This window comes from Panthera pardus, unplaced genomic scaffold (assembly GCF_024362965.1).
Source record: "Panthera pardus isolate Hobbes unplaced genomic scaffold, ASM2436296v1 HiC_scaffold_20, whole genome shotgun sequence".
Classification (NCBI taxonomy): domain Eukaryota; kingdom Metazoa; phylum Chordata; class Mammalia; order Carnivora; family Felidae; genus Panthera; species Panthera pardus.
This window is the reverse complement of record NW_026526766.1, coordinates 59,554,792-59,571,462: the sequence shown is the minus strand read 5'-3', so window position 1 is coordinate 59,571,462 and position 16,671 is coordinate 59,554,792. Positions and strand designations below refer to the sequence as shown.

At 50.4% G+C, this 16,671-nt stretch overlaps 1 protein-coding gene across 1 annotated transcript in view; it reads right to left on the bottom strand.

The window, feature by feature from the left end:
* CCDC180 (coiled-coil domain containing 180) overlaps positions 1 to 15,997 on the bottom strand; it is a 64,101-nt gene extending 48,104 nt beyond the window's left edge. Inside the window, 12 exon segments of the mRNA XM_053908113.1 lie at positions 815 to 894; positions 4,198 to 4,317; positions 5,663 to 5,826; positions 8,174 to 8,269; positions 8,393 to 8,503; positions 8,601 to 8,729; positions 9,814 to 9,917; positions 10,932 to 11,020; positions 13,688 to 13,878; positions 15,141 to 15,236; positions 15,494 to 15,561; positions 15,945 to 15,997. Coding sequence (XP_053764088.1) covers positions 815 to 894; positions 4,198 to 4,317; positions 5,663 to 5,826; positions 8,174 to 8,269; positions 8,393 to 8,503; positions 8,601 to 8,729; positions 9,814 to 9,917; positions 10,932 to 11,020; positions 13,688 to 13,878; positions 15,141 to 15,209 — 1,153 coding nt within the window. The 5' untranslated portion in view covers positions 15,210 to 15,236; positions 15,494 to 15,561; positions 15,945 to 15,997.
* Positions 15,998 to 16,671: the final 674 nt, after the last annotated feature.

Genomic DNA, 16,671 nt, shown 5'->3' with positions numbered 1-16,671 from the left:
TTTTTCTATAAAGAGCTAGATAGTAGATATTGCCGGCTTTGCCAGCCATAACGTTTGTGTTGCAACTACTTGTTTCTGCTATTGTAGAGCAGAAGTGGCCAGACACAATATATAAGCAAAGGAGATCAGCTGTGCTCCAGTGAAACTTATTTGCAGACAAGCAGGGACCCATGGCTGGGAGTTTGAGGGCCTTTGATATAGAACATTTTTAAATATTACCATTTATTATTGAACACTCTCCATGTAAGCCAGGCATTGAACTACAACTGGACTGTAGGCTGTAATTCTCATATCAACTCCACAAGGTAGGTACCTTTATTATTCCTCTTGAGATCCCTATATTATACAGGAGCAGTTTAAAGCCAAGAGACACCATGACTCCCCCAGGGTCACAGAGCTGGGACAACACAGAGCTGGGGGTAAAACCCACAACTCTCTGACTGCAAGAACACATGTTTGGCATCTCACATGCTTAGGATCTGACCCCCAAGCTGTCCTCACAGGAGGCCATTGGAACCATTGCTCTGACTCCTTGCTGGGGTCAAGGTTCAGGGGTCAGAGTGTGTGGCTGGTGTGGCTGCCAGCTGCGCAGTGACCAGGAAGCTGTGGGAGGGAGGAAGAGGGCTCCACCAAGCAAGGTTTCAGAGATCCTACATGAACTCCCAGAGTTCACTCTTCCATCTACATTCCCTCCTTCCTCCAGGGGGACTTGCCCTCACCCCTGAATTCATGATAGACTCTCACAGAAATGATTGGCTACTACTTGAACAGAGTTCTGAAGAGACCCGAGTGGAATCCCACAAACTTCACTCACCGAGGTGCTTATTTAGGGAGTTGAGAGAAGAATGCCATTCAGTCAGCTGAGCTTTGCTGTAATTGGGGGGCAGAAGGTCACTGGGGAAGGAAGATATGACAAGTAAGCCACGCTTGGGTAAAATGTTCACTTACCAGAATTGGTAGCATCTTCAAGGAATGTAGCCCCAGAGTAGTATCTATATAAATACTGAAGAAACAAATGATGTGCTGGGGATTCCTGATGCCAAAAAATATCACTCATAAAAGGTCTTTTTTAATATCAACAAGTCTGCTATTTAGAAAATCAAATTGAATTTTCCTAATGGGAAAAAAACCAAACAATTCACATCACTTGACAAAGAAAGGAAGTCTACGTCTAGGAATAGAATCCAAGATAACGATATGAAATGCATACAAAGTTTATGGATTAAGAGAGTTGCTTAACAGTACTGTTTATAAGCACTCAAAAAAATCATAAATAAATTTCATATCCAACAATAGGGATCTAAATAAAGTACAGTGAATTCTCTTCTGAAGTCATTAAAAATAGTGTTGCAGGGGGGCTCCTGGGTGGCTCAGTCAGTTGAGTGGCCAACTTCAGCTCAGGTCATGATCTCAGGGTTTATGAGTCTGAGCCCCACATCAGGCTCTGTGCTGTCAACCTGTCTGCCAGAGCAGAGGCTGCTTGGGATCCTCTGTCCCCCTCTCTCTGCCCCTCCCCCACTTGTGCTCTCCCCAGAATAAATAAATATATTTTAAAAAATACTGTGGTAGGGGCACCTGGGAGGCTCACTCAGTTAAGCTTCCAACTCTTGATTTCTGCTCAGGTCATGGTCTCAGGAAGGGTGAGATCTAGCCCTGCACTGGGGCTTTGCACTGACGGTGCAGAGCCTGTTTGAGATTCTCTCTCTCTTCCTCTCTGCCCTACCCCCCAAAACCCCCTGTCTGCCCCTCCCCTCTGGCTTGCTTGCCTTCGCTCTCTCAAAGAAAAAAAAATAGTGTGGCAGATTGAAAGATGGACAATATCATTAGCTCCTCCCGTCAGTCTATTTCTCCACCCCTGGGGCTGGGCTTGACCCCGTGATTTGCTTTGGCCAATGAGACATTAGCAAACAAGTGGAGGCAGAGTTGGAAAGGCTTGGGTATTTGCCTTGCCCTCTCCTGTTACAGGCAGACTCTGCCACCACCACCAGGCCTCCCAGCTGGGATTAGCCTCCTGGAGACTGAGAGAGCAAGTGGAAAGAACCTCAGCTGCCCCAGCCTAGGCTCCAGATGCAGGAGTGAGGCCACTCTAGACCATCCAGGCCCAGCCAAGCCAGCGCAGACCAGGGGGAACACCCTGTGGGAAACAGCCCGCAGAACAGCGAGAAACAAGAAATTCTGGTTGTTTTAAGCCACTAAATTTTGGGTGGTGTTTAATGGTGTGGAAAGATGATCAAGGCTTTGCAACTTTAAGTTGTACGTTCCAGCCTGTGTTTGTAGTATACACCTCCAGACACAAATTGTGTCGTGTCTTCACCCCTTTCTATACTCCCTGTGAAGGAGCTGCGGGGTCGCGTATCTGCACACCCTTGCCTCTGATTTCATAGAGTAGCCTCCAACTTCCTCAGGTCAGGTTGAGTCACACACCAGCTCCATGCTCTGCCTGCAGATGCTGCCATTTTATAGTGTTTCCCAGTGGTGTCCAGAAGCACCAGGGAATACATTTTTCTCTGTGTCTTTGGCCCTGTCTCTCCCTTCCATTCAGGCAGGTAGCCAGCCAGCGCCATGTTCACAGTCTGTCAGAGATATGGTGGTGCAGAAAAGACAGCAGCCTAGAAATCTTTCTGGACTTTGTTCTCAAAGACTAAGTTCTGGGGAGAGCCTAGAGCACTGATGATGGAAGCCTGAGCTGGAGTGGGCCGAGAGCCCTGCAGGGGGAGATGGGCTGGCAGCTGAGAGCTGAGGACCAGGGTTCTCTCCTCACCCAACAGAAGGGGGCTGGAGGCAGGGGTGGACAGAGAGGATGGCAGGTGCCTGGCAGTGGCAGCCTGGGTCCTGCTTCCTGGTGGAAGACTGTGGGGGCAGCTGCCAAGACCCAGGTCCCCGGAGGGAAACACTGCCTGGGCATGAGGACATTCGGGCTCAGGGTAGCCTCCTCAAGATTCTCGCATCCAGCTGTCTGGAAAGGGCAGCAGTTGCCCTCAGGCATGTGGGTGGATCAAATATAGAGGAACAGACTCTATCACCAGGCTTGCATTGGATGGGGTTTCACAGTTCCCCTCCATGGACAGGACCCCAAGAAAAACTGAGTTTTGCCCAGTTCAGGGACTCAGAGTCAGAAATAAATATAGAGTGGGGCACCTGGTGGCTCAGTAGGTTAAGCGTCCGACTTGGTTTAGGCTCAGGTCATGATCTCACGGTTCGTGAGTCCGAGCCCTGCATCGGTCTTTGCAATGATGGTGCTCAGCCTGCTTGGGATTCTTTCTCTCTCCCTCTGCCCCTCCCCTGCTCGTCCTCTCTGTCTCTCTCTCTCTAATAAACAAATAAACTTAAAAAAATTTAAATTAGTATAGAGTTACAGGAAACAAGAAAAACTATTTACTTTATGTTGATATTTTTATTCACCTTGTTAATTTTACACCTGCACGAAAATGTGTCTGCCCTGGAGGAGACTGTGTGAGGTTCTAATTGTCACTGATACTTAGAAGAACTTAGGTTCTGTGGTGGGGAGACAAGAGGGTAACCCAGGGTTACCAGGGTTAGGGGTAGGAGGGCCCAAGTTTCATAGGAAAAGGAGGAGCATTTCCCAGCATGTGAAGTGTCTCCACTTGCAGAACCACGCAGGCTCCATCCCTTTACTGAGGGTGGATGCTACAGGACCCCCACATAGTGGGCTTCCAAGGTCTAGAACATTCACTGTGCCCCTCACCAAACAGCTTATTAAGGATCAGAACTGAGTGGGCCTCTACACATCCACAGCCTCTAACAGGTTCCCTGTCTGATGGCAACAGCCTCCTCACTGACCTCCAGGTTTCAGCCTCAGACCCTCCGACTCACCCCCGAAACCACAGGGCTGTTGGAGATACTCTGCTCCCCACCAGATCTTAGAAAAAAATCCAACCTCTTAACCTGGCCCCTCCTCCCCCACTAACACCCCACCCCCTTTGCCATTGCCTCCTTCCACGTTTCTTGGCACAGTCACACTAAACTTCTTTCCCCAGCAAATGTGTCATGTTCTTTGTCACCACTGGGGCTGGAATGCCCCAGAACAAAGGCCCAGCCAGCCAGTGCAAGACCAGAGAACAAGGAGATGGCCAGGCCTGGAGGATGCCCCAAGAGAAGGGTCAAGGCTGAGGACTGTGACTGCCTCCCCCATGAACCCCCAAAGGCACCCCTCCCCAGGGACCCCTCTCAGTATACCAGATGGTGCAGAGATGCTCCAGCCGCTTTTGCTGCAGGGCTTTCTGGTTCTTCAGCATGCTCTCTATCTCCTTCTTCACGTCTGGAGGAGCCCGGATCCTCTCACTGGCCATGAACTCACTGGGTGTCCAGACACGTTGGCACCATGGAGAGGAGGAGCAGGGTGGGGGGTGGGAAAGAGGGGATGAGGCCCATGGTAAGAACATTCACAATCTAAGCACCCTTACACCACTTCAGCCCCTCCCTCCCCATTGTAGGCCTCTGGGGCAATGATGAGAGGGGGGATCGAAGAGCCAGGGGGCCACCAGCGAGACTCTGGAGTTAAGAGCATGTGACCACTGGGCACAGATCCGGGTGTGGGTCCCGACTGTGGCCTGCCAGCTCTGTGACCTTGGGCAAGTCAGTCCCTTCCTCTGAATCTGTTTCCTCTTCTGTAACGGAGCTAATGAGAATACCTTCCACAGCAGGACCCAGTGAGATACTGCAAGCAAAGCCCCTAGCACCATGCCTGACTCACGGGAACTGCCCAGTAAATGCCAGCTCCTGCCATCACTGTGGATGATTACTGACATTTGTAACTTCCAGGCCCAGACCCAGACCAGTCACTTTCCATAGAGCACCTTGCTGATCATCACTGAAACCCTGTCACTGGCGCATCATCACGCCTGTCTGCATAAGGAGAGAAAGGCTCCGAAATGTTCAAGTGCTTGATCAAGGTCACAGGGAAAGTACAGGTGGAGCCAGGTCTCAGTACGCTTTTCTTTCACCCGGGGTGTCAGACTCTGGTGTTCTCCATCTGGAAATCTAGGTGTACAGATGGCCTCCCATCCCCAGACCCACAGCACAGACAGACAGACATTCTTTGGCATCCTCAAATATCTTGACCTGACAAGCAAAAGAAAGCCTTGTTTGTTGGCCAAAAGCTGCAGGATCCTTGAGTCAGTATTAACAGAAGTGCCACCTGGCAGAGGAAGCAGGGAGATGAGCCCTCTCTTCACCCCTGCTCCCATGGGGACCAAAACCTGAGGGACCACCATTTGTCTTGGCCCAGTAACACAGGGTTCTGAGTAACAGTCGAATGGAAATTGGGCAGATAATCAGACTGGTGTTTTCAAACAATTTGTACTGTGATAATTCAGAAAATGCTTATGCGATAACATTTATGAAGAAAATAAGACAGAAAGTGACATACACAGTATGGGTCTAAAGAAGCCTGGGAAGAAATACACCAAAATATCAGCTGTGCCTCTCACTGTGGTGACAAATTAGTAATGATTTTTAATTTCTTTTTTATACTTTTATCTACTTTAACTTTTAAAAAAGAAAAGAGCACATATTTTTACCCCCAGAAGAACAGGAGTGTTTTGGAGCGAGGACAGAAAGGAGGGTGAGGACCACTGGCTTGCTGGGCCGGCCTTCCAGGTGGGCTGGGGGAAGGCTGTGGGAAGTGTGGGCAGACACGGACCTGAAACTCTGCACCAGGGCCTGCTTCTTGAGAGCCTTCCAGGTGTCCACCAGGCCCTGCCAGCGGTGATGGGCCTCGAGCTCCTGCTGCAGCGTGGCCTCCATCAGGTTGACAAACAGCTGGGCGATGGCCCTCCGGTTGCCCAGGAGGGCCTGGTTTATGACCTGTGGTACAGGTGGGCAGGCTCTACATGAGGTGGGGGCTCTCCAAGGTCAGAACAAGGTTCAGTTGGAGATGGACAGGGGGAGGCTGCAGAGGGGCCAGGTGAGGTGCCGGCAGAGGGCCTGGGGCCCAGCGGGGCTGAGTAGGGCAGTGGCAGCATCTGAGGGGCACGGAGGGGTCACTGGGCACTCACGGAAGTTGCCTGGGGCTGAACAGCCGTGGACTGTGACAGGGGTCTTTCCTGAAGACTCACCTATGAACCTTGACTTAAGCATGTGCCTTCAACCCAGCCCCAAGACCGTATCAGATTGTTAAAGAAGCTGATTTTAGCTCACTGGAGATACGTACTCCAGTGGGTTCTTAGTGTTTAGCTGTTTTCTTTCCTTTTCTTTAAATGAGTTTGTTCCAAAAGCAGAGTGCTCATGCCATCAGGGACCAGTCAGTCACCTATGGTTGTGATGAGAACGAAGACCCAATTACCAAATGAGACCAGGGCTAGAACATTCTTCTGCAGTCCTCCCAGTGATCCTCACCGGGCATCCTTGGCATGGCAGTGGGGACAATTCTTCATGGTGTGGTACTGTTCTGCTTTTAGTAGCCTGCCCCCCTCAATGAGAGCAGTCTCTTCCATGCCCCCAGGGAGTGGAACAGCCAAATGTCTCCAGAATTCCCCAAAGCTCTCGGGGCACCGCCCTGGAGCAAGGGTGGGAACCTGCCAAGCTCAGCGGGTAGACATTCCAGTAACAATTTTCACTGGAACCTGAGGTTTATTGCTGGCTCTACTTCCTAGCTGGTGGTGGGGGGAGAGGGGGACTGGCAGGTATTTCCTAAACCTCCAATTCTTCAGCCATAAGGCGAAGATAATGTTATTGGCAGCACAGGGATTCTGTGAAATTAAATGAGATAAATGCACATAGAGTAAGTAGCAAGTGCCTGTTGTTGTAATGAGTAAAATACGCATATGGACGTCAGACATTGAAACATCCCCGGGATACTGCTCTGACCCCACCTAAGGGATCAAATGGATAAAAGTTAGGAACTCTTGTTTCTTTCAAATGACAGTGGCTACTGCTGAGACCTCTTTTGTCACCCCCTCCCCCCAACAGGTACTTGTTTAAGTATCGTTACCCCTGTTTTATGGGCAGGGAGTTCCAAGTGCAGGAGCGGAGTTAGTTTGGGAGCTTGTGTGTCTGGGCAGTGGAGAGGGAGGTCTGTGCTCACTCCCTGTCTGTGCTTCATCCAGGACTCCAAGATGTGGACCCGAACAGGAGCCCATCTGTGATTCTGAGTGCTGGGTTCCTTTCACCCCGTGTATTGCCGGGAGGCCTCCGCAAACCCGGCTTTCTGCTCAGGCCCTAGAAGCCCATGCAAGCAAAATGTGCTTCTGAGTAGCCAAAGGAAGCAACAACATGGATGGGCCTAGAGGGTATAACGCGAAGTGAAATAAGTCAGACAAAGAAAGACAAATATCGTATGATTTCACTCATCTGTTGAATTTAAGAGACAAACAAAGAAAAAAAAGAGACAAACAAAAAACCAGACTCTTAACTGCAGACAACTGATGGTTGCCAGAGGGGAGGGGGGTGGGGGGATGGGTGAAACAGGTGAAAGGGATTAAGGGTACACTTGTCATGATGAGCACCGAGTAATGCACAGAATTGTTGAATCGCTGTACTGTGCACCTGAAACTAATATAACACTGCATGTTAATTATATTTGAAGAAAATACATACACACACAAACATCTGTACATAGTGTCTTTTCACATGGCAGAGGAGTCAGGCTTAACTCTGACTTTGGAAATATTATGAACAACCTTGAATTTCTTGTTTTCTACACCCAAAGAAAGCAGCTGGGCGAGGGTGGGGTATGGACAGGGAAGCAGTGGGGACAGAGACCGGAGACAGGCCTGGTTCAGCACTAGACGCTGATGGCCAACAAGAAGGCAGACAAGCACCACTAGGAAAACAAACGGAGCAGGCTGGGGTCACCTGTGAGGGCACAAACCACTATGAGACCAGGACAGCTCCACCATCCAGCACCTATTGCATTGCACATGGTGGCTGAGACACGGCTCAGTAGGTGCTCGTAAAACCGTCAGTGATGAAACCAGTGCTGCTGTGTTAGGTAATCGGGATTAAGACAGCAGGGATGTAGGACACGCACTTTAGAGAGACTTCTACTGAAAATACTTAATAAAAACTCTGGTTCTGAACCCAAGTGACTAACCCGAGTTAGTTGGAAATGTGACACATGAGAAACCCATCGGTCCTGAGACACCAGGTTCTGGGGCATCCTCAGGTCCCGCCCCTTCTGTGGGTTGATCCCCTGCACATGAAAACCACTCACCATGGCTTCCTTATTTATCAGCGTGTACACGTCGGGCTGCATGAGATAGGAAGTTTTCTCTATGATTTCCACATATTTCTTCAACACGCTTCTGAGCTAGAAACAACAAGGTGTCATTGTTAATGACTTTCTTTTCCTGGAGACCTGCAAGCAAAGAGACGATGCCTCACAAACCCCACAGGTGAAAATCACCAAGAGCCCATTCGCAGGCCAACTCACTTTATCTGCCCGAGAGAACTCGGTCGAGGTCAGTGTCTCATCCAGCTCCTTAATCCCCTGCTTCTGGAACTGGAACTTCTCAGCCACCTGATCCCACAGCTCCATCAGGGTCTATACCAAGAAGCTGGGGTCAGGCTGGGAGGACAGATGGCAGGGAGGGAAGGAGTGGGACCCCGGTGGGGCAAGCCCAGCCACAGGGAAGCCCTACTTGGATGGTGTAGTCTTCAAGGTTGATGTCACTTTCCACCTTTTTGAAGAGTTGGTCGATTTCCTCATCAGACGCCGCCAGCTTTTTTAAAAGAAGTGCTCCTGGCTCTAAGATGAGAGGTTCCATTTCCTACAACAGGCCAGTAGGGCAATGCCTGTGGTCTCAACACCACCAGGGCAGGGGGAACCTGTCCCTTCCCCCAATTCTCTGCCCTGTGGTGGGAAAGTGCTAGCTGTGGTCCTGCCTCAAAACTAATAATCATTACCTAGACCTAAGGAGCTAGGATTTACTATTCACAGCCAGAGCACAAGGGCAGGCACCATTTATCTGGGCATGTGCCATGTGCTGGACACTCTGCTCTAGGCTAAGCCCTTGTCCTCAGACTCACTTGGTCCTCACCACAGCCTGTGAAGTAGGTACTGGCATCAGGCGTGGCCCATGGTTGGGGCTCAACAAACATCCATTAAAGAAGTGGCCAGTGAAAGGATTCCAAGTTTACTTCAGATAAGGAAATTGAGGCTCAGTTATGTTGTATGACCAAAGCCACAGAGTCATGGACAAAAGTAGGGCTCATATACAGTTGGGACAGATGAGTAAAGCAATGACTGGCTGGGGGAGCTTCTTGGTGCTTTGGGTACAGAGCCAGCTGCATGAATCCAAGGGAATGACAGAAGTCAGTGAAGACATGGGGAGAGAATGGTGACTGCAGTCCAGGGCTCAGAGAAGAAGGGCAAAGAAGGGCCTCATTTAGGGAATATTCTGGGGACCAGGGTGGTTAGAGACGGAATGTCTCTGGAGAGGAACAGAGAGCCAAGTGAGGGTGGTACCAAAAGGCCAGATAGCATGAGGGGTGGGAAGCCAGAGGGCCAGGCCCTTTGGGCCCTCATTAGTAGGACTGCGTAGGGAGATCATGGGCTGGGCTTTGGCATCAGCCCTGGAGTCCAGTTCCCAGCTGGCCCCTTATGTGCCAAATCAGGCAAGACTTTGTGAGCCTAAACTGTAAAGTGGGAGTAACAGTGGTACCCGACTTAGAGAGCTGTGCTCATAACGAGCACTCATCATGAGCCACTCAAGCTGGCTACTCTGATTTCATCTACACCACTGGTGAGCCACTCAGGGCCTCTGAGCTGGGCGGGAAGGGAGGGTGGGTGCAGTGACAAGCCTGCCTTGAGAATGGCCCCAGAACAGAAGGGGAGAGAGGGAGGAGTCTTACCATCCCAATCTGAGCAATCTCCTCCTTAAAACTCCCCAGAGCACTCTCGTAGCCCTGCCTCTTGGAGTCTCTGTCCAGGGTGGTTGTGTGGATCCTCTCTGGAACTGGGGGAGAACAACAGAGGTGAGGAGGCTGCCCTCAGAGCTCCAAAGCAAGGGGAGGGCTCCCAGGAAAAGGCAGCAAGGCAGAAAGTGCCTTGGTTCAGGAGATGGACCCCCAAACCAGGTCACAGTGTCAGAGGCTTAAGGAAAAAGAGAAAAAACAAAGGTGATCTGTAAGTGCTATAAGGAATGAAGTCTCACATACACAGTTAAATGCCAGAAAAAGTTTCCAAATGGTAGGTACAGAATGGGACCATTTATATTTTTTTTTAAAGTTAATAGAAGCAAATGCATATACAAATAAGAATAACCAACACTTATATAGCACTTATTATGCACCAGGCATCGTTCTAAATCAATTACCACTCCTGAAGAGGCCAAGAGGCAGGTTCTATTTTTTCAGCCCCATTTTACAAGTGAGGACACTCAGGCATGGGGGTTAAAGAACAAACACAGCAGTGGCTGAGCAGGGGTTTGGACATGAGCCATCTGCTCTAGAGTCTGCATTCCCGTCTTGAGCTCTGCGGTCCCCTGAATCTGGACACCATGTGATTTCATGGTGGGGAACATTCTTGGGAAGAGAAGCAGTGCTATCATGAAGGGAGAGTTTTTCCTTTCTGTTTATCTCCTTCCTTTGCTTTTCCACAGTGAGCCTGACTGGCTCAGTGGTAGATAGCACATGTGACTCCCAATCTCAGGGTTGTAAGTTCAAACCCCATGTTGGGTGCAGAGATTACTTATGGTGAGTATGTATCATTTTTTTTTTAATCATAAAGGAAAAGAACCTTCCTCTATAGTATGAAGGAAGACAATGCAGATTGAAATGCTCTTGGGAAATTGCAATAAAGCAAGGAATATCCTTTACCAACTGACTTTCATCGGTAAATTCTGACTGCGCAGAGCCCCCTGCTCCCTCCCCAGCTCCCTGCACTGAGGAGAAGGTCCAGAGGAGCAGGCTCAAGGGAGGAGCCAAGGGGAGAAAGCCAGCCCTGCCCTCATAGCTGAACAGAGACTCACCTATGGTGTCCATGAGGCCCCGGACCTCTCTGGCTTCAATGATGCTCTCACTTTCTTCAGCTTTTTTCTTCTTGATTATTTCCTTTTCCCTGAGGCACAAGTAGAGAAAACAATAACTCCCAGCCCCCTCCCCTACCCCAGGGCAGCTCTGGCACAGAAGGGAGTCTTCAGAGAGACCTCACACATTGGTGATAAGGTCCACCCCATTCCAGAGAGCTCCGAGGCTATGCCAGACTCCCAACAGACGCTGCCTGGGTATCTGCTGCCAGTAGGCACCATGGTCCCTAGACAAGAAATCAGGGTCTGCTTCTGTTCTGGCTGCAAACCAAGCGTGGGTAGTAGGCAAGAACCATTTCCACATGGGGAAACTGAGAACAGTAGGGCATGATCAGCCTGGGAAAGGCAGGCCAGTGCTGAGTATTCAGGATTTGCTCCTTCAGCAACTCATCATCCTATGAGGCAGTCACAATAACCCCCTTGACAGGGATGAGGGGAGGGCGCTTAGAGAAGCGATTATACAAAGCACAGCTGAGACTCCCTGACCCACATGTGTCATGCCAAGGTCCATGGTCCTTGGGGTTTAGGTGTGGGAGGAGAAAGCTGAGACCCCAGAACAAGCTATCTCAGCAGGGAAGACCAGGGTGAGTGAGAATGACCTTAGCTTTGGAATAAAAATCTCTGAACGCACTGCCCATAGGACAAGCACCACAGAAATGCAACAGGTCTCAATGACACCTGCCATTCCTCCAGGCCTCCACATGTGCAGCGCTTTCTAGTCATTTCTCATCCAATCCTCACTGCACACCTACCAGCAAGGAAGACTGCAGGGTCTAGACTGACCCTCCAGAGGTGGGTCTTTCAGTCTTGTCAATCAGGTGCCCGTGGACTAAGGTGGCTCTTTGGGAACCTGGGTGCTCTGACTACTGAGCTAATGGCTCTGGCTCCTCGGGCACTTGACCCGAGGACTTGGGTCTACACTAGTGCTGATCTATCCCTACCTTGGGCTCCTCTTCTGCTCACCCAGAGGCCCTGCCCTGGGTGAATGAACACACAGGTTCACTGGCTTTGGCTGGCTGAACTTTCAAGAAGGGAACAAGGGACTTCAGAGAGACGCCAATGCTGAGTTAGTGACCCCAGTCATTTTGAGGGTGGCAGAGCCTGGCAGGTTACAAACACATCTTTCTCCCTGTCACAGGCCACAGGAAGTTGTTGTCTAGATCTACGTCCAGGGCAGAGCTGACTTTGTCTCGGGAAGCTAGCACAGCACAATGCCAGCACCCTCTATGGAAAGTGTCTTTCCTAAAACGCTGTCCTGTGGATGCTAAGAGCTCCTGATGGATGCTATATGGTTATTGGGATAATGGGTGACCTTAGGCTAAACTCTGGGGAAGGGGGGACCCTTAGGAGTGATAGGTAACTCGCAAGTCAGCTGAGAGGGGACTTAGACCCTTGTAGGAGCCAAAGTCACAGCCAGGGGCAGCATCAACAGGCCCCAGATGTCTGTGCTTCAATCCCCACACTGGGCATCAGGCACATGGGCTAGAGAACACCGACCTCCAGTCTGGGCTTGGTGGCCAGTGGGTTTGCCCATCAGTAGGTAGTTAAGGGTGCTGAGGGTCAGAAGCCTCAGGGGAGATTTCTCTGGGAAGAGTCAAAGGTCAGGTCATCTCTGCCCCAAAGCAGGTGAAACAGAAAACAAAGACAGGTAGAGAAAGACCGACTTCCCCTGCCAAGTCTCAGAGGGGACTGCGGCTTGCTCAGAGCTTGAAGAGCAAAGGGAAGATCAGCTCCAGGCGCCCCAAGCTCCCCGGTGAGGAAGATATTGCCCTCCTTTTCCTTTTCTTTCCTTTCTCCCTGCTTGAGGAGTCTGAGCTCAGGGAGTTGAAATGGCATACTCAGGAATCTCAAATTTCACTCCTGATCTCTCTGCTCCTAGACCATATGCGCCCATCTCAGGGAATGGCGCCTGCTCTGTCCACCCAAGCACTCGTGGTACAGACCTCGGGCTCTTGGGAGCCCTCTCCTCCCTCCAATCCACCACCTAGTCTGAGGGGTTCTGCCTCTAAAATACACCTGAAATACCCTACTCTCCCTCTTGTAGCCCCACCAGGCTTAGAGGGACAGCAGTAGCCTCCTCCCTGGCCTCCCGGTCTCTTCTTGCCACTCCCTACATTCTGCACACAACAGCCAAAAGGCCTTAAAAAGGCAAATCAGCTGCTCACTTCAGTAGTTCAAAATCCCGACTGTGGTCTGCAAGCCTATCCCAGCCTCATCTACCGCCTCTCCCCCCCAGGCCCACTAACTTCTTCAGCCTTCCAGAGTGGACCAAACCCTCCCTTCCTCCGCGCCTTGCCCCATGCATCTATGCCCTCATCCTCTGGTCTCTGCTGAGGCCCCTCCTCAGGGGCTTTCCTGAGCCCTGTGCTACCACTGTCCTCTGGGTCAGAGCCTTCCCACCTTTAGGGGGACTTGCCTATTTATTTATTATCAAGGCCTCAAGTTCCAGGAGAGTGGGATCCCCAGACCCAGTACCTGGTCCTAGGCACTCAATCAATAATTACTGAGAGGGGAGGAAGAGGAAGAGAGGGAGAAGCAAACAGTGGAGCAAAGTAGGTGCTATTACCTCTCTCTCTCAGAGGAGATACTGGGACTTCATTCCTAAATGGCACTCATCTTGTGTGAGGGCTTTCTGAGTTTCTAAAGACTCTGGCACACCCCCCCGGGTGGGGAGGTACAGTGTGGACCACAGGACCCACCTGTAGAGAACAGGATTTTCCGTGACCCAGTCATTGGGTAGGCTGTGAGCCCACTTCCGCTGCCGAGGACACATCGTCTCCCCTTCAGGAATATCCATCTTCTTCATCAAGGGCTTCCTGCCATTCTTTGGGGTCATGGAACTCTCCACAGCGCGCTTCCTGGTGGCTGCCAGAGAGTGGACCAGCTGCACCTGAATGCACAAAAGATCCGGTGGGGGGTCGGAACTGCAGACTCCTCAGCACCCAGGGCTCACTCTGCAGTCTTAGAAGGACACGTGAGAACTTGCCAGCAGGAAGGCACTTTGCAGGGAGGCCTTCAACCCTCGGGTACATTCCATGCAAGTACCCCCCAGAAGACATTCAGCCATCTAGAAGGGTATCTCTTAAGAAATTTAGTGAGGACCAAGATGCTTATCCTAGCATCTTTTATAATCACAAGGAATTAGAAAAATGGGGCTGTCCAATAGCAGGGGACTGGTCGAGTAAACTTCTTATGTCCCTCCAGTGTAATGCTAGGCATTTATTAAGAATGAGACTTACAAAGGACTATTTATGACATAGGGAAATGTTTATGATATGATATACCATAAAACATCTTAATTAAAAGCACAACTTAAAAAAATTATAACCCAAACTATACAGTGTGATCTCAAAATTTTAAACTCATAGAAAAATGACCAGGAGAAAGTGTGCCAAACGTTAAGAATGGTGTGCTGCCTCCAGGCGGCAGGATCATGTGAGTAATTTGTTTCTTTGGCCTCCTTATACTTTTATAATTTCCAAGCCTCCTACATAGAGCATTATTTAGGGCTCAGAGTAGGAATGAAAATTCCTTTTAAATAAGCAGTACAGAACATCAAAGGAAAGGTTCGAGTTTGTGTGTTTCTTTTAAGATACTGTTCTTGTCTGTGCAGTTTTTTATAGACAAGTTTTTTATAGGCAAGGCAATTCCAGCAACCTATTTGGCTGTCAAGAGAGTGTTACTTTAATACACTATGGGAAGTCCTGGATTAACAACTGGGCAGCCTCTAAACATCTTGAAGTTGCATTAATGCCCCTTGACATGCAAAAGGTCTGTGCAATACTGTTAACAGGGAAGAAGCAGGTTTCAAAACACTGTTATAGAATCAAACCCAGGTTTTAAAAAGAAAAATTAGAAACGCTTTGGTGCATAGGAAAAGGTCCCAAGACACCCACTGGTTAATTTTGGCGATTTCTGAATAATTTAACTTTTAATTTAACTAAAACTTTAATGTACATTTTTTAATTTTCAAGAACAGACATTCTAATATTGTATTCCTACACTTTAAGAACCAATAAGAATTATTTTTTAAATCAAAACAATTTCAAAGCCCTTATTTCATTGGGTTCCCGGACAAAGAAGCCTTCAGAGGGAGGGAGGTTTGGGGTGCAGAGGGAAAAGGGCACAGAGGGACACAAGGGACACACCTACCTCAGCCTCGAAGATCTGCTGGTAGACCTTCCCGCTGGGAACCTGGGTCACCTTCCCCACTGAGGACATCTTGGCCGCTGGCTGAACGGGGCGCCCCTGTTAGGAATTCATTGTCTGGGAATCATGTCAGAGGTTTGGAAACCGAAGCCCCAACCTCCAGGACAAGTCCTCCGCCTAGGACCTGCGCCCCTCCCCACCCCCACCCCCCCCCCGCCCCCCGCGGGCAACCAGGCTGGGGCAGGACCCACCCCACTGCTCTGAGAAAAAGCAAGCCCCGCCCCCCTCCCTCAAGCCTCAGGGGTTTCATTTTAAGCAAAAGTAAGGAGTGGCAAAGAAGCAAAAAGGAGACAAACCTCCAGCAAGAACCGAACTCCCGGAGAAGGCTGGCTTTTCCGGCCACGCAGTGTGCAAATCCAGAGGACTTTGGTGGGGAAGAATAATAAATCGTTATTGTTTTGTGCTTCACTCTCCCAAGCTCTCCTGGGAAAAGTGCTCAAGGTGTCATCTTGGATTTCAACCTGGCCTTGACCCCCCAAACTGGAGCTGAACAAAGTTGAAGGATCCCTGACTCCCTCCTTCCCTCACTCCCCGCCAAGAGTGGACAAAGAGAGGCGGAAGTGGAGGGAAGGAGCAGCCTGACTCTGGCCGTGCTAATTAGGCACCTAATGTATGCTGAGAAGACCCAGCAGGCTCCTCTCACGCCACCAGCCCGCCAGCCTACCGAGGAGCGCGGTGCAGTCCCCGGCCATCCCCTCTAAACCCGGCCAATGGAGGGAGGCCCTGCGCCCGGGGCTGGCGCCCCACCTGCAGAAGGCACCACTAGCCAGGGCCAGTCCAGCCTCAACTGCAGCTGGACGCACTCGGTCTCCAAGGCAACGCAGAGGGGCGGGAGCCCCGCTGGCCCCGCCCTCACTTCCTTTCCGAGGAGGGAGGGGATGATGGCCCGCAGCCGCCCGAGCGCCCCACTGGGAGTGGGGAAACTGTTAGCAAGTATTCCCTTCAAGCCCGTTTCTCCTCACAGCAAGGGGGCGCCCCGGCGCTGTCAGGAGCGTCCAGAGCAGTACACTGAATGTTCTGAAAACTGTAGGAGACCTGAGATGTAACTCCGAGCCACGGCAGTCAAGAAAATCCACCCTGTCTTCTTTACTTGATTAAAACCAACCTCTGCTGGCAAGCAGCACAGTGCTTGGCTGTAAGATGCAGAAAGCCTCTCTAAATAAGGCCAGCTCTTTCTCAGATTACGAGATTGAAGGGCTCAGAATTCAGGCATCAGGCTTGTATGGCATTACAATGAAAAGATTAATTTCTAGGACTCTTGAGTTCCATTCATCCTCCCACCACTGCCACATAACCCTGCTAAAATATGGCTCTGACCTACCCTCTCTCCTGCTCAAAAGTCCCTCATCAACTCTGCAGCCCCTGCAAAATCCAACTCAGTCTTAGATGACCACAGAGCACCCCCCCCCCCAATCTGGTTCCCACCCTGACTCTCCCTGCTTTAGCAAACTCTCCACTCCTCCTGCATATGCCC